The sequence below is a fragment of the Lepidochelys kempii genome, chromosome 9 (assembly GCF_965140285.1).
Source record: "Lepidochelys kempii isolate rLepKem1 chromosome 9, rLepKem1.hap1, whole genome shotgun sequence".
NCBI classification, from domain to species: domain Eukaryota; kingdom Metazoa; phylum Chordata; order Testudines; family Cheloniidae; genus Lepidochelys; species Lepidochelys kempii.
Window position 1 is genome coordinate 17,176,090 of NC_136388.1, and position 26,923 is coordinate 17,203,012.

Sequence of the window (26,923 nt, forward strand, 5' to 3'; positions counted from 1 at the left end):
TTCCCATCCTGATTTTACAGAGGTGATTCTCTTACCTTTTCTTTAATTAAAATTCTTCTTTTAAGAACCTGATTGCTTTTTCATTGTTCTTAAGATCCAAGGGTTTGGGTCTGTGTTCACCTGTGCAAATTGAGGATTTTTATCAAGCCTTCCCCAGGAAAGGGGGTGTAGGGCTTGGGGGGGGGGGGAATATGGGGGGAAAGACGTTTCCAAGTGGGCTCTTTCCCTGTTATATTTGTTAGACGCTTGGTGGTGGCAGCAATAAAGTCCAGGGACAAAAGGTAAAATAGCTTGTACCTTGGGGAAGTTTTAACCTAAGCTGGTAAAAATAAGCTTAGGGGGTTTTTCATGCAGGTCCCCATATCTGTACCCTAGAGTTCAGAGTGGGGAAAGGAATCTTGACACCCTTAGACATATCTGCTGATAGAAAGGTTGGAGCACCTTGGAATACTTATTCATAATTCAGGACTGCACACAATTCTGGCCCTTGTATGGTATGCCAATGACATATGGGGGCCATAAAAGGACCACAGCATAGGGGGCATGCTGGGGATCGGTGTGGGCAGGGCAGTAGTATGCTTATAACTCTCCATGCTGCAGTGATGCTGGACTGCAGAGCAAGTCATAGGCATTCTGGGTATGACTGTAACAAATTACAGGATCCCTTGGGGCTCTTCCTGCTTATGTGAGGGTCTGATTAAGCCCCTGCCACAGCCTTTATTGCCCTCTAGCTAGACTACTCTGTGTTGCCTATCTCAGTAGGTACAGCCATGGAGTCTAGCCATTACCATTAAGGGGTCTGATCCACTGCTCACTGAAAGCAATGGGAGTCTGTGATGCACTGTCCTCCTCACACCAGCCCTGAGAGAGTTGAATTAGGACAGGTGAGCCCAATCTATCAGTTAAGCTCCAAATAGGGGAGGTTTACATTGCTTGGAGAAAAAAGAAAAGGAGTACTTTTGACACCTTAGAGACTAACCAATTTAGTCTCATTTCATCGGCTGCATCCGATGTAGCTCACGAAAGCTTATGCTCAAATAAATTGGTTAGTCTCTAAGGTGCCACGAGTACTCCTTTTTCTTTTTGCGAATACAGACTAACACGGCTGTTACTCTGAAACCTGTCATTGCTTGGAGGACACTAATTAGGAAGAAGCTCAATTGTGAGGGAAGAGGCAGGGCTTCTATAAAGCCAGGAAGCTGGCAACAGAGATGAGTTTGCAGATCTTCTCCCTGGGATACGGGAGAAGATGTATGGTAGGAAGGGGTCCAGGGATGAGAGCAATAAGGTGGGTGTAAACACAGACCTTAATGGCTTGGTACAGTACCCTGAAGTGGAACCTAGAGTAGAGGGTGGGCCTAGGTTCCCCTACCATCCACTGCAGAGTGGTACTGCTAGGAGCTCTGAATGGGAAGACTGCCTGAGTTATTGTGGGAGTAAGCTAGTCAAGACAGCAGGTGTGAGGCCTGCCTGATGCTGCTGGTAAAACCGAGACCTTAAGAGACTCCCCTAGAAGAGGAAATCACAGTGTGATCTGGCTGGAGGGCTGAATCACAAAGCAGCTGTGTTGCAAGTTTGTGGAGTGGAAGGAGAGTGGCATGTGGGAAGAGAAGAAAGGAGTTGCTGAACCAGCTGGAGCTAATTGCCAGCAGGAGGTGCTATCCAGTGGTGAGTAGAACACCCCCTGTCAGAGTCCTCCTAATGACTCCTCTGAGCAGGGGTGCAGGGATGGGGGTTATGGCCCCCATCAGTTTTTTACTAGCTGGAGGGTGAGTGATGGGTGGAGAGAGGTGGGGCTTCTGGGGAAGGGTGGTGGTGGGATGCTTGGGGGGAAGGATGCCAGTGGCCCCCCACTTTAGGGAGCTTCTGCTCCTGCCTCTGGGTCCTGGCTCAGGCCCATAGCGCATGTATTACATGTTTTGATATGCAGCACAAGCCTCCCATCACATTCTCACAATGTCCCTGTGAAGCAGGTACTATTAAGATTCATCTTTCTGCTTTACAGATGAAGAAAATCAACACAAAGAAGTTGAGTGCTTTACTCTAGGCCATATAGCAAAACAGGGCAGAATAATCAGGAACAGAGTTTAGGATTTCCTGGTGCCCAGTCTTAAACTCAGCCCATCTGACCCATTAAACCAAGGAGCTGACTAGTGTAAAGTAACCCTTCTGTTTTGTTTGCTAGGGCCAGACTCACCTACCCTCGCTCATGTTAATTGCTGCCTTACAAAGGGCCAGATTTTGCAACATGTACTTATGTTGAGTAGCACCTTAGTCCACAAGATGCCCCAATGACTTTAAGGGGATTATTTGTAAAGTAAGGTACATTTACTAAGTGGTAGTATCAGAAGCTGCCCCCTAAGTGAGGAGTCCTATTGAAATCATGGGACAAACAGAGTAATAAAAAGTACTGCTCAATTAGCCCTGAGAACTCCATGCAGAAACCTTTTCCCAGTGGCAAAGACACACTAGGATCATTCTCAGCCCAAGTCACTTACCTCAGGAAGGAGCCCCTGCCGGAAACCACTTCTGTTCAGGAGTTTAGTATGTTGAAGATTCTTTGGCAGCATTGAGCACTGCTATACTGGGGGGATTAATTTCTGTAGAGGAAAATCCTCTTCTGGCTAGTCAATATGAGTAACAGCTGAATATGCTGCTGCTTTGTTTACTCTTCCCATACTGAATTACTACACTGTTTACTCTGATTTCATTGGGGCATCTCTGAACTTCCTTGTTCTTGTCACAGCTTGATTGTAAAAATGTACTTTACTATCCCTCAGGAGGCAAAACTGAGATCAAATTGTACGTTTGGTCAGACATGGCACAAAAAGTTAGTTTGTAATCAATTGTTTTCAGAAGAGAAATTCTGTAAAGGTGAACACTGATAATTCAAACATTAAAAAGACGCAAAGAGCATCAGTTTATGTTCCACTCAGGATTAACACTTACTACTTGAAGCCTATGCTGTAAGTGTGTCCATTTCTAGCAATAAATATGCCAGGAGAATCTTCTAATATGGAGGCACTGAAAACATTCCAACATGAGTTTTAACACACTTTATGTGGCATTGAGATAACATTACAATGATCTACTGAAACACCTCTCTCTCTTGCTACACCTCATAGCAAGTATCCAAGACCTGACAAGTATTTTTCTGATATCTCCAAACCCCCAGCTTCTCATGATTGTCCTCAATGTGGAAACCCTTGTCCATCTGCAGGTTGTCTCTTCCCTTGATTACAGTAATCTCCTACAGCAATTCACATCTGCCAAAAGTCCTAGCTCTCCTTCAAATCCCCCCTCTCTTCCAGCAACACCCTCTTCAATCAGTCCTGTATCCTCCCTAACTTGAATTATTGTTTTGTGTCATGTCTCATTTTATTTAGTCTGCAAGGTTTTTAAGGGTCAAAAACATGACTTACTTATTTGTTCGTCTGGTTTTTTAAAAAAAATCTTACCAAAAAACCCCTTTGTATGAGCTCCAGGGGCCTTAACAGCAATTATGTTCCCAATCTATTAAAATATCATCTAGTAACCCAATACAATGGAAGTATTTGCATGCCAACTCAAAGAGCAGCAAAACTCCATCCCACTCCACCCAAAGTGCCCTGGCCCCTGCTTTCATCAGAAGACCTATTAAATAGATGACTTTTGCAGGGAGTTTTGAAGGTCAACAATCTATTGACCAAATCCTTAGTTGTGGAATGTAGGCCCAGCCCTAGAAACATTCTATCTGATTGCCCATGCTTCTTACATCCCTTCAGGGAGTACTGCATATCTAGGGTTACCATACCTCTGGGTTTTCCCAGATAAGACTCTTTTTTTTTTTAATTCTCAGCCTGGGCAGATTTTTCAAATAAGAAGCAATGTCTGGGATTTTTGTGGCACAGCTCAGAAAGCACTGTCTCTGTGCCCCAATTGGTCCCTTCCCTGTAGCTACAGCTGCTGTATCCTACCTACCCAGGCCCTGGCTCCCAGCTCTGGCGCAGGGGAGAGGCCCACAGGGAGGTACTGCCTCCTGGGCCTGTGCCAGCTGCCCTGCCACTGTGACAGGGAGTGAGGCCTCAGGTACCCCCTTCAGGTCCCCCACAGCAGTGTTCTCTTTCTGGGAACCTGAAATATGGTGACCCTACCATACCCCTCCTTTGTGTGAGCCAATGGGGAAGGGCCAGTGCCCTATCTTTTCCCCACCTCTAGTACATGCTGGGAGGGAGCAGGACTTCAATTTTCGCCTTACACAGACCACCCAAGTGCTTCCACCCATTCATGCTCTGTGAAGCAGCATATGGGCTAGTCACAGCCTGGCTCTCAGTTTCGATTCAGGCCTTACCCAGGTAAATCTCTCAGTGAAGTCAAGGGAAGGATGCCTTGCCTGAGCAGTACTAAATCAAAACTAGGCAGTGATTCAGAGTATGGCCCTCTGCTTGTGGACTGCGGTTGTGTAAATGTGTAGTAATGTGTAAATGGGTTATACTAGCACACTAGAAACATCCATCAATTGCTCTATATGAGCAGGGGCACATTAATATGTGAAATCCAGAAATCACAGGACCATTTTGTAGTTTTCAAATTCACTATGTGCTGCAAATAAGCCTTTTATATGAAGACAATTTGCAACTGCGTGTATTGTTTTTGGGACTAGACATAAATCTGAGGACCTGACAATTTGCAGTTATTAAATGCTGTGACTAGACCTACTCAAAATTTTTAATTAAAAAGGGACATTTTTGCAAAAATCTAGAAATTTTGGACTTTTTTATAAGAATAGGATTATAATTAAGATGTCCTGGTAGGAATAATTATATTTCACCTACCATTCCTCTTGTATTGTCAAGCGAGGCAGTCATCACTTCTCATGAACTCTTGTGTAGTATTGCTCTGTTCAGTGCTACAGTTGCTGTGTTTTTCCCCAGAGGTGGCTGCACCTCAGTGGTAGGCAAAGTGCTGTCTAATGGCATATGTACTTTTAAAACTCTATAGTAGTGCAGCTGCCCCAGAGGTCACCCAATAAAATTAATAGCAGGTTTAAAACAAAAGGAAGTCCTACTTCACACAACACATAGTCAACCTGTGGAACTCTTTGCCAGGGGATGCTGTGAAGGCCAAAACTATAATAGGGTTTAAAAAAAACCAACCAACTAGATAAGTTCCTGGAGGATAGGTCCATCAATAGCTATTAGCCAGCATGGGCAGGGTGTCCACATGCCCTGGGTGTCCCTAGCCTCTGTTTGCCAGAAGCTGGGAATAGATTGTGATTGCCTGTTCTGTTCATTACCTCTGAAGAACCTGGCACTGGTCACTGTCAGAAGATAGGATACAGGCCTAGATGGACCTTGGCCTGACCCAGTAGGGATGTTATGAAAACACAAAACCACTGTAAGACCGTTCTCATTACAGAAGACATGAATTTTAAAGATTTTAGTCAGCACAGAGCTCCACAGATACAATTCACTTCCAGTTAATCAATTACCCTTGTGCTTTGCAATCATATACATTATTTTACTATCTAACCTCATTTAACTGGAGTCATTTTGACACATGCACAAAACTGGCCATAAAGCACCTATGTTATTTTTTTAATTCTAATGTTCAGTATTCTGGACATTTTAGTATTGACTATCCCTTACTTTCTTGTCTCTCCCTATATCTGCCCTCCCAATGTGCAAGAGCTATAAACAGTTTGATGTAAAAATCATATGGAATTACTACTTTTTGCCCTTTGCACCTTTGCCAGGCTTTTCTTTCCCCTTTTCTTTTCCTTTCTTATCTTTCTTTCCTTTCTTTAACAGTTTTTGAAGCTCAGCAAAAATTCCAAGCCCCTTCTGCACCATCTGTCCACGCCACCAAGCCTGGATCTGAAAGAGAGGATGGAACAATATTGTTACCTCGAGGAGAAGAGGGTGACTTCAAACAATTGAATTGAGCACTATGTCGGCTAGTATTGATGCAAAAAGCTGAATGCATTGGGGTCTGCTGGAGTAAACTGGGGTTAAATTCCTGATTAGACTAAATTAATTTAAATTAAGAGGACCTGCCAACCAACTAAATTATATTTTTCAGATTATTTCCATGTGGTATTTTAAAATTAAACTAAAATTTCTCTAAGGGAGGGAACACTCTCGTTGTTCTCTCAACTCTTTGGTCCAGGCAAGGACTTCAAGTGAAGAGAAGTCATCTTCCCAACTTCAGATGTCCCTATTTGGCTGTTACGTTAGCCCATGTACCCACAGCCAATTTGGACCTAGCTAATTGTCCTACATTGGGCCCCATAAAAGGGAAGTTGTTTCCTTTCGGATGTTGGGTAGCAATGTGTTAGAAATAAGAGACAATAACTGTGGGAAGGGAAGAATTTGAAGTACAGGAAAATCAGGGAAGGGAGGACCTGCCCTTTGTTCCTCATCCCCATTTTTTGAGCAGAATGACTTTACTGCCCACTGGTACTGTAGACTGAGCTTCTAATAACCATCTAGGACAGTGATACTCAAACCACAGTGGTTCAGGAGCCAAATTAGCAATCACCATTACCCAAAAGAGCCACAGTAATTCATTGTTTCTTTTTCTCTCTCTCATTTATATTATATAATTAGAATCTCACAACAAAATGACTGACCAAGTATTCTACAATTGGCTAATAACATAGTAAAAGCATCCTGATTGGTTGTTAATTATCATTGTTTTAATATGTGCTACAAAGAGCCGCAGGAGACATACTAAAGAGCCACTTGCAGCTCCTGAGCCTCAGTCTGAGTATCACTGATCTAGGGCTGTTCCAGGCTGAATCTCTGTGCCCCCAGGCTCTACAGTCTTGGGACTAGAGGCTGCAGCTTACAGCTTCTTTCCCAAGCAGGGATTTGGCTTAATGGATCTGCACTGTGCATGGACCCAGTGGCCATCCCCCTGCCAAGCCCACATTCCCCATTTGGCAATGAGATAGATACCTCATTGTGTGCAGTGGAGTGTCTGCTGCTTTACTGCCCCACCATAGCTGACACAGAATTTTTAAGATACTTCAGGGCCTTGCATAGCATGCCCTGTAGAATGTTGTGTCAAACACTGAATTATTAATAATGCAGTTTGTGCAGTGTAGTAGATCTCTTATGCCTTGTACCTTTGTAGCCTTGGCCTTTTGATGCCTCTTTTCCCGTAAATACTCCCAGATAGCCAAGTTCCCCTGGCTGCACACCTCAACTGGGGGGTCTGTCATAGGGTTCCCATCCAGCAAGACAAGCTGCAACTTCTGAAGATTGTCCAAGTTTTCTGGGAGTTGGAACAACTGATTGTTCTGAACAAGCAACCTTTGCAAACCTAAACAAATAAAATCACAAAACTGCAATGCACAGACTAATAATAATCTGGAGTGTTTCCCTGGGTGTGTTTACAATAAAACAATGTATTGCTGGGGTGTGAAATATTTACTGTGTGTATATAAATATTTCCCAGTACATCAATATATTATTTCATTCTATAGTACAAAGGGCCTAGTTCCCAAACATGGAGAGATTTTTCACAGGACTTCAATAACACCAATATGTTTGTTCTAATGGTGTAATCAATTTTTTTTCTACAAAAATATCAACAAGAAGGGTGTTACTGCTGTTGTGCCTTTCTACTTCCACAGCCCTGAGTTATGAGTTTTTAGGCTTAGGCTCAAGGTAATTGCAAGAATACAAAATTGTTTTTCCCCCAAAATAAGAACTAGAGTGAAGCACTCAACAGAAAGCTTCATTTTCTAAATGATATGCCACACCCTGAGGTGGGTCACTGGCAATGAGAACTAGACTTGGGAGCTGGGGATCTTAAAGTATGATCCTCTAAGCTTAAAAGACACCTGTCTGTTATCCAAGGCTGAAATCAGGCTTATTGACCTCTATTTGTGGCCCAACCATCATTAGGGGAGGAGAGAAGGCCACACTGAGTGGGTGTGGGTTACATAAACACCACCTACACACTGCATCTGTGCCTCATACTCAGGGGAGTTTTGTGAGGCAGCAAAATGCTTTCTTGGTAAGAAAGCTGCAAGAATTGTTAACTGTTCTACTTTGTTATCGACCAATTTGAAAAAACAATGCTATATTGCATCTAAATCTATTAAATAGGGGAAAGTCTTCAACAGATCATCAGACAATAAGAATTTTTAATAATACAGATTACTCTACCTAGTCTCTCATTTGGACCAGGAAAGGTGTCTGGGTGAGAAGAGGAAGACTTTTGAACTCTGAAATCTCTGCTTAAACTTGTGCCCTTACAGACACAAATGCATATGATGTTTTTTCACCTTGTACTTGACATATGGAGTCTGGGAGTTCTTTAAGGAGGTTGTTGTGACAGTCAACTATTTCTAGGTTGCTCAGCAAGCCGATGGAAGGTGGCAGGTACTCCAGACAATTGTTCTCTAGGTACAGCTCTTTCAGGTTCTGGAAAAAAATGTGCACGATTTTCTATTTAAAAAAGGATTTGTTTCCTTAGGGAGATCATTGAACAATGCACAACTGAACATCGGCAAAAGCAAAACATATGACTGGGGAGATAGCATTGTTAGGTGCTCAGATACTATGGTAATGAGTGTGATATAACTGGATAAACGTACCCAGCAGTGTTCTCTGAGTTTGAGCATCCCTTTAAAGTGCCGCATGACCTATCAAGGCTTGAGAATTTTCTTCCTTTGCCTTGGTTCATAGTCATGTACATGCACTATGTGGTCCTGTCACTCCTGCATGCTAGCAACCTCTTGAAAGGTATAGCAACTGCTCTGTAGGCAGGCAAAGAGAAGGGAAAACATGAATTCCATCAGCAATTGGAAAGTGGCTTATTGCCTAGGCCTTGGGGGTGATTGAGCACCCAGTAAAACACGGGTTTAACAATGCTACAGCCCTGGTGTAGAGGCCCAACACATTTTATGGGATCAGAAAGATAAACATACATAACCTATTCCACATAAGGAGAAGGAAATAATAGAGAATCTATGTGAAATAGGTTATATATAATATAGATAGATAGAGATACCTAAGTCTTGGGTCCATCAACTTTAACAAGACCTGTTTGTTACAAATGTTTTACCCAATCCTGCCAGACCTCAATGGACCCAGTTCTGCAAGGTGCTGTGTCCCATTGAATTAAATGGGACTTCAGTGTGCTCAGCACCTGCTGTTTCCAGGCCCTGTACACCAAATCCCACTGAAGTCCATGGAAGGTGCACTTGTGGAAGGCCTGTGGGATTGGGATTCATTCTCTTCAAACAGCTTACTTCTTCTGTGCTTCTTTGTGGTACCAGGCAGAGTTATTATTGAGCTCCTCTCCCTCCTCTTTTTCTTACCTGCAGTTTGCTGATGTCTCTTGGAAGAGTCATGAATTTGATCCCTTTATCTTGTCCCAGATATAATTTCTCTAATGACTGAAGGAGAAAAACTTCCTCTGGAAAAACACTGAATCTGTTTCCAGTCAGACCAAGGCATTTTAAGTTAGAGAGTCCCGTCACCTCTGGAGGTATCTAGGCATGTTCCAAAACATACATTTTAAAAAAATACATTTATTTCCGTTAAATAGCTATGTTTTGTTATTTGTTGTTTGCAGTTCTGGGAAATACTCTCTCACATTACTACAGATCAATGAAGAATATCATGCTGGCCACATTCTATTACATTGCCATATTATGGCTGAAATTTTTGCAACATTTCCCTGCCATATTCCGTGACTGAAAGGTGTCTCCATGTAAACTTTATCTGAATTAGGCTATTTCTTAGCATATATGTTCCTTCCAGAAGAGGCTACCTGGAGAATGAAATGTAAGAACAGTTCCTGTGCTTCCCAATTCCTCTGACAGTATCTGTGTATTATAAGATAATTTACGTAAATTAAAATGTTAAATTGGATCATTTGCATATATTACCACTTCCACAAATTTAGCCTTCAAGGGAAAAAAAATAACACAAATCATGATCTCCTGGCAGAAGATGGGGAGGATTGCATTATATCACAAAAGGGAAATGTGTTTGATGCCCTAAGAGCAAGACACCCATTACTGTTGTTCATGTATTGACAGATTTCAGCTGTATAATTGTCCCCTAGGCTAGAGTAAGATAATGGATCTAAAAGCATTAACAATTTGTACATCCATTGTAAACTTGCCTCCTGCTCTGTTTCAAATAGTATGTCACATTTACTGATACTAGGCAAGTGCAATTATCAGACCGTTACTTCAGAAAAAGAGAGGAATAAATGGAGCCAGGCCCTTTTAGCATCTAATCTCTGCTATTCAAAGCAGGTTACCATGTCACTTTTTAGTGGTTTGGTTTTGGTTCCTTTTTTCCTGGCTGAATATCTGCTTGTCAGTGGCAGTTGGTTACAGGGGGTAGTGAGGCTGTCATGCACATCAGCATTAGGAAAGAAACGTTCTGAACATAATAACTATCCGTAGTTTTATTAACTGCAATTTTAATTAAGCTACCGTCACTCATCCGCTCCAATGGCTTTAAGAATGGGTTATTCTAGCACCTTGCTGCCTTTGGGTAGCGTATAGCCGTGTCTCATATCACAAACAGCTTGTACATAATGCCTTATAACAGGGGTGGCCAAACCGCCTCTTGCGAGCTGCACGTAGTTCTTTTATAGTTAAAGTGCAGCTTGTGGAATCCACCATGTCATCCCTCACATTTTCCACTGGGTGTGGGGAGCTCAGGGTTTCAGCCCCATAGTGCAGTGGTCAGGTTAGGAGCGTCTACCCAGCGGGAAGCGGGGTCTCGGGGCATCAGCCCCACAGGAAGCACCTGCAGGAGCTTCAACAGGAGCAGGGCAGAAGCCCCGAGCCTCGGCAGACGCCTCTCCAGGCAGAAGCCCCAAGTCTTGGCAGGCACCTCCTGCAGGGCAGAAGCCTCGAGACCCCCACCGCCCTGCTGCAGGGCAGAAGCCCCAACTCCTGGCAGGCCTGCTAGGTTCTCAAACTTCTGAAGATTATCATCTGCAGCTCCCAGGGTCAGTAAATTTGGCCACCCCGCCTTATAATGAACACTGCACAAGCATCAAAGAAAATATCCTTCAAGTAAAGCACCGAAGTACAATGCTTCCATATCATATCATTCTTGGGCAATCTAGGCTCCCATCCTTTATGAAGCTCATGTTTTGCACCCCAGTACCTGCAAGGACCTTATTACAGGATTGGGGCCATCAAGTACTTAGAGGTGAAAGAATTCTTGATGCCTTGGGATATAGTTTCAAGACTCCCATTAATGTTAAAGGAAAACAATGAATAATTAGAATACCTTAGATAGCTCAATGCCATCCTGTACACATGTGTTAAAGAAGAGCGAGCTCTAGCTATCTGAATAGATTAAAAATTAAGTTGCAGGCCAGCTTTGGTATTGACACTCATTGAATGTGGCTAGCAGTGACAGTGAGAACTGCCAGGTTACTGATACCTAACTCCACTGCGTGGTGGAGGGTAGACTGAATCATGATAAACCGGCTCTGAATTGCAATGGAGGAGAAATGAGAAAGGGAAGGTAAATTATATTGCTTCTACCGCTGCCCTCATCCAGTGACTAATGTGGATGAGACCACTCCAGCAAAAGGCATGTCCCTAAATTGGGAAGAGAGAAGAGAAATTACAGTAGGAAGTCTCACTGTATGGGAAGTTGGAAACATTTTGGCTTCTGCATTGGGTAGACCTCTTCCCTGTAAAATAATATTCAACAGTTATAGTGGTGCTTTCCAGCCAAAGATCTCAGAGCCCTTTGCAAAGGAAAGTAAGTATTACCAGTTCTGTTTTAGAGATTGAGAGACTGAGGCAAAGAGGTGAAGTGACCTGCCCAGGATCACACAGCTGGACAATGGCAGAGCCAGGAACAGAATCTTTTGTTTCCTGCTTCCCCAATTAGTGGCATCTCTATGTGGCTGTGCTGCCTGGCATAAGGATTGCTGGTGTTTGCATACCTTAGAGTCTTACATATTCTTGAGTCTCACGTCCTTGAAGTCAGGCTTGTATTATTATTATTTATTATTTTAGCATCTAGGAACACCAGTGATGGGCCAAGACCCCATTGTGCCAGGTGCTGTACAAACACAGAACAAAAAGATGGATCCTGCCCCAAAAGACCGTACATATGATTATCTCCCTATGTTGTAGAGTTAAGTGGCTCATACTATTACATTTGAGATGCATATTAGCCTAGTGAATTTGAAGTGTATCTAGAATCCCACGCCAAAAATAAATAAATCAATACCTCATGTATTTGATTGTCATCCAGTGACAATATTTCCAGATTTTCCATAGCACAAATCTCTTTAGGGAATTCATCAAAGAAATTTTCACTGAGATCTAATATCTTGATACAGGTTAATCTGGTAAAGGAAGATGGTAGCATTTGCAAGCCAGTGTTTTTCAAATAAATGAGGCAAAGGGACATCCAGTGGCAAATCTGACGTGGAAACTTTTCCAAGTTGTTACCAGACAGACCAAGCTCGTTCATTTCTGTGAGCTGCTTGAAGCTAGGAGGGAGCCTACGCAGGAGGTTATTAGACAAATCAAGCACAGTCAGTCTCCGGCAGTGATGCAATGTATCAGGGACTGATAACAGGTTATTGAAAGCTAAAAATAGTTTCACTAAGTTTGTTAAAGATACAATCTCTTCCGGGACAAAACTCACTCGATTTTGTTCCAGATCTAGTATTTCCAGGTTAAGAAGGTGACAAAGCTCCAGGGGAAAGCTTTCAAATCTGTTTTTTTGCAGGTAGATCTCTTTAAGTTGTCTCAGATTCACTACTTCTTTAGGCAGATACCTTAGATTATTGCCAGAGAGTCCAAGCAGCTCAACATGATGGAGGCATTTACAGATCTCCACTGGGAACTCATCCAAGTTTACATCATAGAGCCTGAGCTGACGGAGAGCCTGCAGTTTGCTGATTATATGCAGCGAACTGTAAGAGAGTGGATTGCTACTTAAATCTAAGCTCTGAAGATATTTCAGCTCCCCAAGTTCTTCACATACGTTGTGTATGTAGTTCTTATTCAGATAGAGAACTTTCACCTTCTTAAGACGATGGATATCACCTGGGATGTTTTCAATTAAGTTTTTTTCCAAGTGCAATTCTTCCAGATCTTCCAGTTCAAAGATTTGTAAAGGGATAGTTGTCTGTTGCTTATTGGCTAAATCAATAAAAAATATCCGATCTGTGACGTGTACAGGTAGAGCATCCTCCTCTAGTTCTGTAGTCTCTTGTGTTTCCTGTGAAATCTGCAAACTGTCATTCTCAAGAATTGTGGTATCTGCCCTTGAGAAATGAACATTCACTGTGATGGCATCAGGGCTCTGCTGAATCTCAACCATCTGTGCTACTTATTTTTAACTCTAAAGAGAAAACAATAAGGAATCAGTAATACTCCAACTTTAACCCACTTAAATAAATAACAATCAAAGGATGAAATAGTTCAATATTTAGGGGCAGATTCTGACTTCAGATGCACCCATACCACTGAAGCTGATGTTACTCACTGACATCCAAAGCTTGAAAGAATGAAAATAAAGGCATTTTTTGGCCCTTAGTGTATTGGTAAAGGCACAAAGGGCCAAATTCAGTGGATGAAATGCTACTGAAGTCAACAGAGATGCATCTGCTTACACCATGACTGAATTTAGCCCAATGCGCCAGAAAGTCCTAGGTATAAAATTATTTGGACCAAATTTTGTTCTCAGCTACACCAGTGTAAATTTGGAGTAATGTCATTGAAGCTAAAGCAGTTACTGCAATTTATACCAGTGTAACCAAGAGCAGAATTTGGCCCTATATTGTCAAGTGATTTTAAATTGAATAAACAGTTCTTACATAGGTTTCAGAGTAGCAGCCGTGTTAGTCTCTATTCGCAAAAAGAAAAGGAGTACTTGTGGCACCTTAGAGACTAACAAATTTATTTGAGCATGAGCTTTCGTGAGCTACAGCTCACTTCATCGGATGCATTCAGTGTGTTCTGAAATAAATTCAACACCTTTTTTGAAGTAAGTTTTATGTGGCAGATCCTCATTTGGTGTAAATCAGCATAGCTCCATTGAGCTATAAAAGTTTATACCAGCAGAGGAAATGTGCTCATATTCTTAAAATGTTTTCAGTACAGATCAATTTGGATTTCTCCTCCCAAAATTCAGTGTTTTTTTCAAAGTTTCCAGTTTACTGGAGCACCAAACAGTGATACCTCCTGGAAATTAGATCTTTTCTATCATTAAAGTGTCCCGATTTTCATATTCTAGTATTGCTTTGGAATTTTTGCTCAACTGGGGCATGATCTTGATTTCAATGGGAGTTGATGAACCTAAGAAGCATCACGCCTTTATAGGCTCAAAGGCAGCAAAACACTTAATTTAAAGCATGTGCCTATGTGCTTTGCTGAATAGGAACAGGATTATCCACATTCAGGCTAAGGATGTGTTTAAATGCTTTGCTGAATCAGGACCAGAGAGTTGTCCTATGGGTTTTGTGCAACAGGCACCATGTTGGATATAGTTTTATGATTATACTGCCCCTAGCATAATGGCCTCCAGATCTCAGCTCAGGCCTCTGACCACTACTATATTAAATAATAATTCAATAATAGCAGAGTTTTACAAATTATATCACCATTTTACATGACATTTATTACTTCTATAGTTTCTGACCAATATGGACAAGGTACGTGTCATTTGAATCATATGTATATACGCATTTAAAATCCTAGGATTGCAGAATGTTACTGAATAAAGGAAAATAGGGAATAATAGGAAGAGGAGGGGATTAGCTCACTTGCATCTGATGTCTTAAACCTACTGGGGTGGACGTCATGATCCCACAAGTCAATGTTCAAAGAGTAGCAGCAGCAGCAGAGAAAGCAATGGGAGGAAAAACCAAGAGGCTGGTGGCTGACTCATTTACCTCTACATCATAATCTCACTTGAAAGGATGTCATAATCCCAAAGATGAGCTGTTTGCAAGCATCAGCAGAAAGAGAGAGAGGAATGAAAAATATACAAAATAACAAGTGGTATAGAGAAATTGGATTCAGAATGTCTGTTGCCCCATCTCATAAAACAAGAACAAGGGAACAATCAATGAAATTGAAAGGCAGCAAATTCAAAGCTGATAAAAGGAAATACTTTTTCACACAAGCCGTAAATTAGACTGCAGAACTCATTGTCACAGGATGCCCTTGAAGCCAAGAAATTAGCAAGATTCAAAAAGAGATTGGACACTTATAACAAGAATATCCAGAATTATAATAGTAAATGCTAAAAAAAAAAAAAAAGTTTTGGAAGGCATATAAAATCTCATGACTTGGGATTTAAACCAATCTCTGACTATTAGGGGCTAAGAGGAGAATTTTTAGGGAGCAAATTATCCCTCATCTGCCTACTGCAGCATTTCTTGCATGTTCTTCTGAAGAATCCAGTGCTGGCCACTTCCTCAGCAGGATATTGGACTGGATGGACCACATATCTGATCCAGTATGGTGATTCTTGTGTTCCTATGAATGGAAAAAGAGATGGGGGGGGAGAGAGGGAAAGAAGCTCAGATTTGGAGACAAAGCAGTAGCCATCATAACCATGCAGTTTGGGATAAGTTGGAATAGTTCCAAACATGCAGGTTGGAATAGTTTTCTATTTTTGATGTAGAACCAAAGTTCGTGCACTGTCATACACCCTGCTTCTGCCCTGTGAGAGGCAGCAGCACATGTCCTGTATACAAGGGTAATATTAAGACAGTGACAGACAGCAGAAAAATGTATTAAATGAGAGGGACTGATACAGACACCTGTGTGAACAGACTGGTCTGCCCCTTTAAGGATGTCAGGAGGCCTGGGACCAACCTGTCCTGGTCAATCATCAGACACAGTGCAGAAGGGGCAGGAGCTCCTTATAAAGCTCAGCTGGAGGCCTGCAGAGTGTTGGGTGTGGTGGTCATTAGTCCTTCCTAGGTGGGGGAGACAGACCAGTAGCATACATGTGGTGGAGAACACAGGTTGGTGAAGAAGATGGTCCAGGGGTTACAGGACCTTGCTACCTGCTAGTTGTGTGAAGACAATTATTGACTGGTGGTTCTGGACCAATTCTTGGAGATCCTGCCTATGGGAGCCCAAAGTTGGGTCAGGCAGTTTTGGCCATCATCCGGGGAGAGACCTGAACAGAGCGGGAGTGTCCGGGGGGAAGAGCAAGAATGGGAGGTTGGGGGAAGCTCTCAAGGGGTCAGACTCCTGCCTAGCCCTAGATGTAGGGTTTCAGAATGGTTCAGCTCCACAGTGTTGGAGAATTTCCCTTGAGGGGGGAGAAGTCCTGGGGGTAGGTTACTGATCCAGCAAACCTGGGCACATCAAGAGAGATTGCCCAGTAATAACGTGCAATTATGCAGGGTGCTATTTCATCCAAGGGGTAGGGGGTTGGGACTGCCTCCTAGTAATTCCTCCATTAAGCAACATGTAAGGCATCCATTAAAAGGACACACAAAGTGGGTCAGAGCACCAGAAAAAGGAATATTTCCAGTGAAGCCTGTTAGGGGCACCCCTATCAACCCTCCAATTTCATGGTTCTGAGAAATTGATGCCATCACAGGATGAGACTCAACCAATTCCAAGGCTTGTGTGAGGGGGAGAGGGAGGTAGGCAGTTTGTGGCTTTGCAGGGAGGACCCCAATCAAACATCCTCCTGTGGAGGGAACCCCAAGTTTGTGGCTTTTCAGAATGAACTCCTCTGTATGGAGAGGTATTTTCATGGCTGTGTAGGGGGACTCTGCTCCCATATGTTCTTCACGGGGAGGGATCCCCAGGCTCACGGCATTGCAGAGCACCCCAGTTCAGTGCATTCACAGGGCCAGTTTCACCCCGTTGCAGAGCGCCCCTGGGAGGGGTCCCCAGTTTCATGGCGCTCCGGGGATACCCCAAGCTAATGCATGGCATGTCTCGCAAGCGAGGGGCTTTGCTGGCACAGGAAAGGCTCCGCGCCAGCAACCGCTGGGTCTCGGAATCAGCCCGCCCTGCGCGGGGGCGTGCGAGGGTGACCCTCGACCAGGGGCAGGCTCGCTCAGCGCCTTCCCTCGCAGTGCCCGCGGGGGTCGTTCCTTACCTGAGTGGGACGAGGGGACGCAGGCGCACTGGAGAACCCTCCGGCCGCACGAGAAGCGCGTGCGGTCGCTGTCCCCACGGCAACCGCGGCCGGGGACCTGAGCTCGCGGCGGGGGCAGCGCTCGGGAACCCCCATGGCAGCGGCCGCAGGTAGCCACGGGGGGCGGGGGGGGGCTGCCGCGTGCCGCCGGGGCCCCCGGACTCTGACCCCCCAGCCCCGGGGAGCCCCAGGCATTCAGGGCGCAGGGGCCCGCCGTTCGGGGAGACCCCAGCCTGGCGTCACGGGGGCAGGAGGCCCGGTGCGCCGCAGCGGTGGGGGGCTCACGCCGCAGGGGTGGGGGGCTCACGCCGCCGCGTTTCGTGGGAGACCCCGGCGCGTAGGGTGCAGAAGCAAAGGCGGGGGAGGATATTCTCCACGGCGCCTCTGGGCGTGATCGGATCTGCCGCCCCCCTTGCGTGCAGGGGGAGAGACCGGCCAGGTGGGGCACGGCTGGAAAGGACCCACAGGCACGTAGCCCAGGGCCCCATTCTGCCGGCCCAGCGGCGCTTCCTCGTGGGCACAATGGGGCTGCCTCCATCCGCCGTGAAGGCGATGCACGCTCGGCTGGATCGGGCCCCTACCCGGTGAGCTGTGCTTTGCTACGCCTGATTTTTTTTTTTTTTTTTAAAAACTTCTTTGAAACTAAAACCTGTGAGGCATATCGTTAATGTTTGAAGCATCCACTTGTAATGGGCAAACAAGCGACTCTTACAAGCCCAACAGAAATAAGGGGAAAGCCTTTAGAAGAGATGGGTGTGTGTGTTTGGCTGTTTGTAGAAGGGGAATTGATTTATTTTTTAATATTAGGCTATTCCCCCCCCCCCATAGTGTGACATCAGAGTTGGCAGTGAGAGCACCTAGAGAGCAGTGTGATTTTTGTGAAATGACAGCTCACTCCTCTGAAGGTAACTTTATTGCTAGAAAAGTTATGCCATAAGTTAATATGTAATTTGTGTTGAAATTCTCCACTGCTGCATATTGACACACATTATTTATTATTTAAGGAAATATCAATATAAGATACAGGCCTTTAAGAGTATAGTCTAATTTAAAAGTAGATTAAAGATGATCAAGTATGTTGGAACAGTGAAATCTATCTCTTGGTTTTGCTTAGTAAAATTCAGTACTCACACCCTTGGGCTTGTTATTTTGCCATGGAGGAAAGAATGTCTGGGTAGTCTACACTGCAGCTGGTCACAGGCAGACACACTTGTGCTAGTCAGGCTTGAGCTATCGCACAAAAAATATCAGTGTGGATTTTGTGGCTTGGGCTCTCAGGCACTCCCAACCCCCTGGATCTTAGCTAGGGTGGCTAGCCTGCCTCTCCACCAGGGCCAACCATGCTGCTATTTTTACATGCTAGTTCAAGCTTAACTAGCATGAGTCTGTCTACCTGCCCTGGGAGGGTAGCTCCCAGCTGCAGTGTAGAAATACCCTATATGTACAATCCTATAGTAAACATTGTGGGAAGATTCTCTCAAGCATCCAAGATTTGTTCAGTGCAGTAGAGCAGAGGAGTGGTTCCTGATTCTGTGGGCTTGTCTGCATCAGCCCCTGTGTGAGTTAGGGCCTTGTCTTCAAGGTCTGACCCATAGCCTTTAACAGGCCAATCTGTTAATTTATGTAAAAACTCCAAACTGCCTTGTCTTCACTAGAGTTTTACTTCGAGGTAGGAACATGCCATTTTTTCCCCTAGTGAAGACAAGGGCCTGCCTTGAGTGCTCAGGAATGTATGAATAAACATGTACATATGCAAGGACAAAATATAACTCTAAACTGGACGAAGGATGCTTAAGTGGTTGTTTTGCCTTTCATCTGTATTACGCTGTCATTTGCCTGATGCTGAATATTGATTAAAAGTGCCAAGTCTAGAGTCTTTCTACCAAGGTGGTATTTTTTGTCCCCCCCCTCCCCCCAAGTTTGGAGATGGGATCAATCTTGCTATCAGAACTGCTGACTGTTGAACCTCAGCCCAAAAGGGGAAAATTGCTCTGTTGTTTATTTGTCAGCAGAGTTGCAGTTATTTTTAATTGACTTATTTTAAAAGTTTGAGTGTGTCTGCAACGTTCACATCTCAAGCTCACTACATCATTTTGAGGAACTTTTATTTCACTCTCTGAGTATCTGCCTCTCAGGACTGGTCTATACTACAAAGTTAGGTTGATGTAAGTTGCCTTGCATCAACCTAGTTTTGCATGAGATACAAATTTGTCTCCTGCGTATGTAAACACCCTGTTACAGCAACGCAGTAACTCCACCTGCCCAAATGGCATCAAGCCATGGGGGACGTACTGTGGTTGATCGAATACAGTGTAGATACATTGACCCTAACAGTCCTCCAGCAGCTGTCCCACAATGCTTGAAACTCACTGCTTTGGTCAGAAGTGTGAACTCTGCTGCCCAGGGGTTACAGAGATCCGAAGCTACCCACCCACCCTCACTAAAAACCTCACATGTTTTTGAAATGCCTTTTCCTGATTGCCCAGCTTGTGAACACAGCATGCACATTGTTGTGTGCAACTGCCAAACCGACCATGCTGGCTACATGCTCCAGATGCATTCCTGCCTGGAATAGACAAGAGGCATCAGATCTCCTTGGCCTGTGGGGAAAAGAGGCTGTTGAGGCTTGGAACAGCCACAAAAATGTGACAGATTACATGGGGGATGCAGGTGAAGGGGTATGACAGGAATCAGCAGCGATGACATGTGAAAGCTAAGAAACTGCAGGAGGCATACCAGACGGCATGGGGACCCAACAGTTGATCTAGTGCTGAGCTACAGACCTGCTGCTGTTACAATAAGCTGCATGCCATACTTGCCGAGGAGCCTGAGAGACAGACCCCCCGCTGTGAACAGTGAGGAGGAGGATGGGGGACATGCGGTCAGGGGTGTCCAACTATGCTGCGAGCCAGGACCCATTGGAGGCTCCACCGCCGTCTAGTCAGTGGCAGCAGCAGAGCTCGGGCGAGTGGGGAAAGGAGCCTCGGGTAAATGTGTGAATGCAGTTCCCATGACAGTGACTAAATGTACAGATGGTGCCTGACCCAGTGCAGCAGGAAGCAGGTATTGACTTTTCATTAATTTACTCCTCCTAGAAGAGGTAGTGGAACATCAAACCAGAGGTAGAGTTATCTAGTTTTCATTTCCTTGTAGAGTCAGGCAAGGGAGGCCATGCAGAGCAGTTTGTTTATGTACACAGGGATGTCCCTTGAATCCTCCTGAGAGATCTCGATGAAACTTTCATACTCCGCAATCCTCTCCCAAAGCTTTCTAGGGATGGCAGTCTCATTTCTTCCTCTGCAGTAGGACACTTTCCCACGCTAGTCTGCAGTGACTTCAGCAGGCACCATGGCGGTAAATAGGCTAGCAGCATATGGGCCCAAGTGGCTTCGGGATGCCAGCAGCAGCTGTGCTCTCTGTGCCTTGGTGAACCTCAGAAGCAAGAGACCAGCTAAAATCACCACTGCCTGTGGAAAATAGTGCCAGTACTCAGCACCATTGCCCTGCATTCATACCCATGGGGGCCAAAATGTTATTGTTTCATCCTACAGAACAATTCCCTCCTCATTTCCCCCATGGCCCTGCTGGGCCATGCTCACCATGGCTGGAGCTGGAGAGCAGTGCTGGGCACAGGCACTCTGGAGCTGAAGTGTCAATAAGCATGTCTTGTTTAAAACTTAAGGAGAGCAACGGAAGGGAGTTCTGAAACTTAACTTTCACTTTATAAATACGATACCGCTGGGTATTTTTTCTGTGTCTGCTACGGTTGTGGCCTGGAGGGGTCCCCCTCCACACTTGTTGAAAGCCTGACCTGGATAAAGAGGAAAAAGAAGATGACTCAGAAGGATATGTTCTCTGAGATCCTGCAAGACAGTGCCGTTTCGGACTGTGAGCAGAGGGGCTGGTGGGTGAATATATCTGACAGCATGGAGAAAGGCCCAGGAGTCCCAGCAGTAAAAGGAGAGGGAGGGAGCTGCACTAGGGCATAATGGGGCTTCTCCAGCAGCAAACACAGATGCTGCAGCCTCTTGATCTACAGGTTCAACAAGCATGGGCTCACCTCCCTTTGCAGTCAATGGAGAACTCCATGTTAGCACCTTCCTAGGCCCCCAACTTTCCATGTGGCATCAGGGGCTGTGTCTCTATGCCTCCCACTCCATGCTGGAGGACAGTAAGAACAGCTTAACATAAACTGACCTGAGAGCACCCCAGTTGCTGTTTGTGTGGGCAAAATGGACTGAAATGGACATAAACATTCTTTCCCCTTGTAAGTTCTGTTAATTTATTTAGGAATTTTTTACTGTATTTGTTTTTTAATTGCACATAGGTTTTTTGCACTAGTTTTGGGACGCAATAAAATTCTATTTTTTCGCATCTTTATTACTTCACAACATATGCTGCAGAATGTCTGGAACTACTGAAAGCACCCACAACTTCTTATTATACAGAACAACAGAACTCATAGGATCAGTGACAAACATAGTGTAATAATTATAAAGTTACAGCTAGCACTGCATATTAATAGGTGCATTAACAGAGAGTGTTACATTCATAAATGTACATCAACCACCACACAGGACCCCGCAGCCCCCAAAACTTCAGGACCAGGTAGAGAGCACAATCCACAACACCACATTACAGTACTGTGGTTAACTGTTAAAGGGCTCTTTCAAGGCCTCCTTCAGCTGCATAACTCCATGTTGAGCTCTTCTGATAGCTCTTGTGTCTGGCATTCAGCATTCATTCTAATAGCTCTTGTGTCTGGCATTCATTCAAATTCAGCAGACAGCCACTCCACCTCCACCCTGGTGGCAACGTTTCTCCCTTTGCCTCACAGATATTATGCAAGATATGACTGGCAGCTACAACCAGTTGGGATGTTTCTCTTACTGAGATCCAATCATGATAATAAACATGGCCAGATTCCCCTCAATCTATCATAAGCACATTCAGCTGTCATTCTGCACCTGCTTTCCTTGGTGCTTTTGAGATGGCTGGCTTCATAAGCAAGGGGTAGGCTGGGTCCCCCGGGATCACTACTGGCATTTCAGCATCGCCAATGGTAATCTGCTGGTTAGGAAAGAATGTCCTTGGGTGCAACTTTCTTGAACAGTCCTCTGTTCTTAAAGATGTAAGCGTTGTGCATCATCGCTGACCAGCCAATACTGATAGTGGGGAAGTGTCTCGGGTGAGCCCCCAATGCTTGTATTACCATAGAAAAGCTTTTCTGTTGATGTAGTCTTTGGCAAGATGGTCTGTTGCCAAAATAGGGATATACATGCCATCTGTCACCCCACAACAGTTTGGGAACTGCACTGATGCAAATCCATCCATTACGTCATGCACATTACTAAGAGTCCAGTCCTGTGTAGCAGGAGACGATTAATGGCCCTGCACACTTGCATGACAGCTGCCCGCACTGTGGATTTTCCAACTCCAAAATAATTTCCCACTGACTGGTAGCAATCTAGTGTTGCAAGTTTCCACAGTGCGATCACTTCTCAACTGTCCATGCAGCTCTAATTCTGCTGTCCCTGTGCTGGAGGGCTGGGGATTCAGCATACAGATCCAGAAATGTGGCCTTTCACATCAGAAAATTCTGCAGCCAAGCCTTGTCTTCCCAAATCTGCATTAAGATATAATCCCCCAGTTAGTGTTTGTTTCTCGGGCTCAGAAGCAGCATTCCACCATCTGCAGCTGCTCCGTGAACTCCACCAACAACACTGAATTGGTTCTCGCTATGTTCCACAATAATCTGTGCTCCAATAAATGTTTATATCCTCTGCTACTGTAGTTCTTCTTGAAGCTCTGCAAATATCAGAGGATCATACATCCTTGCATTTGCAATGCTTGTGACAAGAGTGTAGAGCTTTGTGGGCTCCATGCTTCAGCGATGGCAGACAGTGAGAAATACTGTGCAGTTTTGTAGGATTTTTTTAAAAGGCACCAAAATGATGGGATATGGATGGCATTATGGGATAGAGAAAGTTGCATGATGAGAACTTGACCCTTTGCTCCCAGTCATCCCTGCACAACTTATTCCTGCCCCACCAGGCACTGCTAGAATTTCCCAAAAGACAGTGTGCTGGATGATGGTGAGTCGCACACTGGAATAACTATGCACGGTGCATTGCTGTGCATCAGTACAAGCACTCCTGGTGAATATGCAGAGCACTGATGCAAGGAGCCAACATAATAACTGTGGCAGCTTTATGCTTGCGTTGACCAAAGTTTGTAGTGTAGACACGGCCGAAAAGTCAAGATGGCTCATAGTCCCAGATCGTAATACTTGACCTCGATGCTCGAAAAGGAGTAGCCTGAAATGCATTTTTCCATCCAGAAATGGCTAAGTGATTGAACTATTCCCCTGTGTTGTGGCCTTATCACAGATATTCATGCATGTGAATCCTCCAGACTGCATTATTGCAACACACACTCTTACCTGCTGTTAACGCTAAAGATCACTCTGGGCTTGTCTGTATGGAGAGTTAGTGCGTGGGAAATAGTGTAAATCTACAGTGCTCTAGCCTGCCATGTACTAACTGGCCATATGGAAACTCCTGTAGCACACTAAAAGTCTGTAGCGTGCTTTGACTTACTGCTGTCTCTCAGTTTTGTAGAGGCCCCAGATTCTATATGATGGGCACATTAGAAATGCATAAAACTGTCTACTAAATTGCTTTTATTTTCAAGCTGTCATGTCAACTCATCTAAGTCTCCATAAACAGTATTTGCAAGCCTGCCAAGAGTCGAGCCAACCAGAAAACCCTTTCATTGCACACATGCTTGAAGAAGCTGAGAAAGCAGATATAACGTAAGGAAATAATAAATAGCATTTTTTAAATACTTCTGAAAGCTTTGGACAGTGTAACAGGACCAGGAGTGGAATGATGAAAAAGGACAGTTCTCTGGAGTTTAAATACAAATCACCCTTTTTGGGTTTAGGTTTTATTGCAGGAGTTCTGGTTTAATTCAAGTTGACAACAGCTTGGCAAAAGTCTGTAGCTGCATATTCCTTCCAGGCAGAAAACTTAAAATGTACAAAACATTTAGGGCAGTGGTTTCCAAACTACGGAAGCTCTCATCAACAGGTACCTGAGAAAAATCCTGTAATGGCGGACAACACATTTTATTTAGTACAGAGGTTCTCAAACTGGAGCATGCCCTGGAGGAATGTTCAGGGTGGGGGAGTGCGAGCAGCGACGCCAGGTGGCTTGGGCCGGCCCAAAGTGGTGGGGCTCAGGGAGGGACTCCCACCTCCACTGCCTGACTCACCGGGGGCCAGCCCCAGGCAGCGGCGCTTGGTGGGTGGGGGGAGCGCCACCTCCACCCTGACTCACCTCAGCAAGCCACCCAAATTTGAGCTGAGCCTCCCCTTTGAGTTACAATTTTTGGATGTGCTCCCCAACCCAGACAGACCTGGCGTTGCCGCTCACCCCTCTGAACGTTCTCTGCCCCCCACGGTTTGAAAACCTTTAGAAGCTGTTGCTAAATGGAAAGCAGAAATCTGGAGGGACATGTGACCCCATGTGCCCCTTCCGCCATGCATCACCTCTGATCCCAGAAGGGGGGACATGGAGGACTACATTATTTGGAAAGGGTATGCAGCCTAAAAAGTTTGAAAACCATTGATTTAGGGTAACACCTCTGTTTTTCCTGGAGCAGTCTCTCCTGGCTTCTGATTAAGACATACCCCTTTTTATCCCTCTCTCCATACAGTTTATGCCCTTCTTTGTTGAGCCTAAGGCTATGTCTGCACTAGGACTTTTGGCAGTCGGGGGTGTGAAAAAAACACACCCTGACTGACAAAATTTTCACCGACAAAAGCTACTGCCACTTGTTGGGGTGGTTTAATTATGTTGGCAGGAGAGGTCTCTTCCGCTGGCACAGAGTGGCTACGCGGGTCCATAGTGTAGATATAGCCTTAATATGTTCAACTGCACCTGATTAGCTACAGTTGGTTCGCTGAGCCATTCCTTTCTGGGAATTAAACACTAAATTCTAGCCCATTGTCTGACTTGATAGAGCTTCCTCCTAGGAACACCACTGGGGCAAGAGATAACTACCCTTTAGGCAGAGAAGTATGCAGTGTAGTTGTAGCCATGTTGGTCCCAGGATATTAGAGAGACAAAGTGGGTGAGGTAATATATTTTATTGGACCAACTTCTGTTGGTGAGAGAGACAAGATTTCGAGTCACGCAGAGCTCTTCAGGTTCTGGTGGGAAAGGTATTTCAAGTAACACAGCTAAATGCAAGATGGAACCGACTATTTAACATAAGTACTCAGCACATGTTCTAAGCGATCATTCAAGGTAGAGTCGCTCGTTAACACCTCTGCAGTCATCGGATAAAAAGAAAGGGTTAGTGGGTAACAGATTGTTGTAATAAGCCATAAATCCACTGTCTCTGATTTTTGATATCTAATAGAGTAATGAATTTAAGCTCCAAGGCTCATCTTTTGAAAGCAGGTTTTCTTTGAGGATGAGGACTGATATGTCAGATATAGCGTGACTGCTTTGTGAAAAGTGTTCACCCACAGGTGATAGGGTGTTTTTGTCCTTTATCATTTCTCTGTGTGAGTTCATTCGAGAGCATAGTGATTGTCTGGTTTCACACATGTAATTGTTATTTGAGCATTTAGTGCACTGGATGATTTGATGGGCATGTATAGGACCCATGGATCTTGAAAGGTGTGTTGATTATTGTGGCAGTGGAAATATCTCTGCAGGTTTTGCATCTGTTGTTCTGGCAGGATCTGGTACTGCTTTGAGTTGGTGTATCCTGGTCTGTGGAGAGTTTGCTTCTGATGATGAGCTTGGAGAGGTTGGGGGCATAGGCGCCGACTCCGTGGGTGCTCTGGAGCTGGAGCACCCATGGGGAAAAATTGTTGGGTGCTCTGCACCCACCGGCAGCTCCCCGCCCCAGCTCACCTCTGCCCTGCCTCCTCCCCTGAGCGTGCCACCGCGTCCTGCTTCTTCCCCCTCCCTCCCAGTGCTTGCGCCGTGAAACAGCTGTTTCGTGCGGCAAGCACTGGGAGGGAGGGGGGAGGAGGAGGAACGCGGTGCACTTGCTTGGGGGAAGAGGCAGGGCCAGCGCACGGATTTGGGGAGCGGTCCAATAGGGCAGGGAGAGGGTAGAGTCGGGGTGGCGGGGCCCCCACCGGTGCCAACAAAAGTTGGCTCCTGTGGTTGGGGGGTAGTTTGAAGGCCAGAAGTGGAAGTTCAGGAAAGATTTCTTTCAGGATGCGGGGGTCCCAATTGAGTCTGGGTTGTGGTTGTTTGATGGCTCTGTGTATGGGTTCCAGTGTGGGTGCAGGAGGACAAGTAGGGGTGTGTTGTCAGACAGGGTTTTATTTCCGCATTGAAGCAGGTTCTCTTGGGGTATTTGGGTGGTCCGTTCCATGACTTGATCTACTTTGGTGGAGTTTCCCTTGTTTGGTGAAGGCAGTTTTAAGTGTGCTAAGGTGTGTATCCAGGACTTTCTCCTTGGAGCATATTCTGTGTCATCTGAGTGCCTGGCTATAGATAACAGATTTCTTCCGTGTTTGGGGAGGTCTGAGGAAAGATGATGTAGAGAAAATGGAAAGAAGAATTGCTTTCTTCTGTGCTCAATTATTGAGAGTGGAGTGGAATAAAACAAAGGAAAGGGGATAAGGAAAAAGGTGAGAATGAACCTTTCAGAATAAGCTCCTGAATCATTTTGCTGCTAAAATTCTAAGTGGGATCTTGTGGCAGTACAGTGTATCAAGCCGCCAAAATGAACAATTATGAATTACAGCTAGTATAGCATAGTGCTCCATGGATTTTTTTGAT

The 26,923-nt window shown here is 44.9% G+C and overlaps 2 protein-coding genes across 7 annotated transcripts in view; one reads left to right on the forward strand and one right to left on the reverse strand.

Annotated features, from left to right (window-relative positions):
* Window positions 1-5,385: 5,385 nt before the first annotated feature.
* LRRIQ4 (leucine rich repeats and IQ motif containing 4) lies at window positions 5,386-13,334 on the reverse strand. The gene is made up of 5 exons (XM_073359411.2): window positions 12,216-13,334; window positions 9,314-9,487; window positions 8,276-8,414; window positions 7,109-7,305; window positions 5,386-5,855 (listed from the first exon to the last, which is right to left on the reverse strand). The coding sequence occupies exons 1-5, from the start codon at window positions 13,317-13,319 to the stop codon at window positions 5,706-5,708; spliced, it is 1,764 nt and encodes a 587-aa protein (XP_073215512.1). The 5' UTR covers window positions 13,320-13,334; the 3' UTR covers window positions 5,386-5,705.
* Window positions 13,335-17,108: 3,774 nt separating this feature from the next.
* LRRC34 (leucine rich repeat containing 34) overlaps window positions 17,109-26,923 on the forward strand; it is a 36,375-nt gene continuing 26,560 nt past the window's right edge. For 4 of the 6 annotated variants that reach the window (XR_013636334.1, XM_073359423.1, XM_073359422.1 and 1 more), the window contains exons 1-2: window positions 17,432-18,016; window positions 23,805-23,925. Coding sequence is in view for 5 of the 6 variants with exons in the window: in XM_073359423.1 (XP_073215524.1) it covers window positions 17,779-18,016; window positions 23,805-23,925 (359 nt within the window). In the remaining variant the exon portion in view is untranslated. Of the gene's footprint in view, window positions 17,222-17,431; window positions 18,017-23,804; window positions 23,926-26,923 lie in introns of those variants that run through there. The other 2 variants (XM_073359424.1, XM_073359425.1) reach the window with 2 other exon arrangements.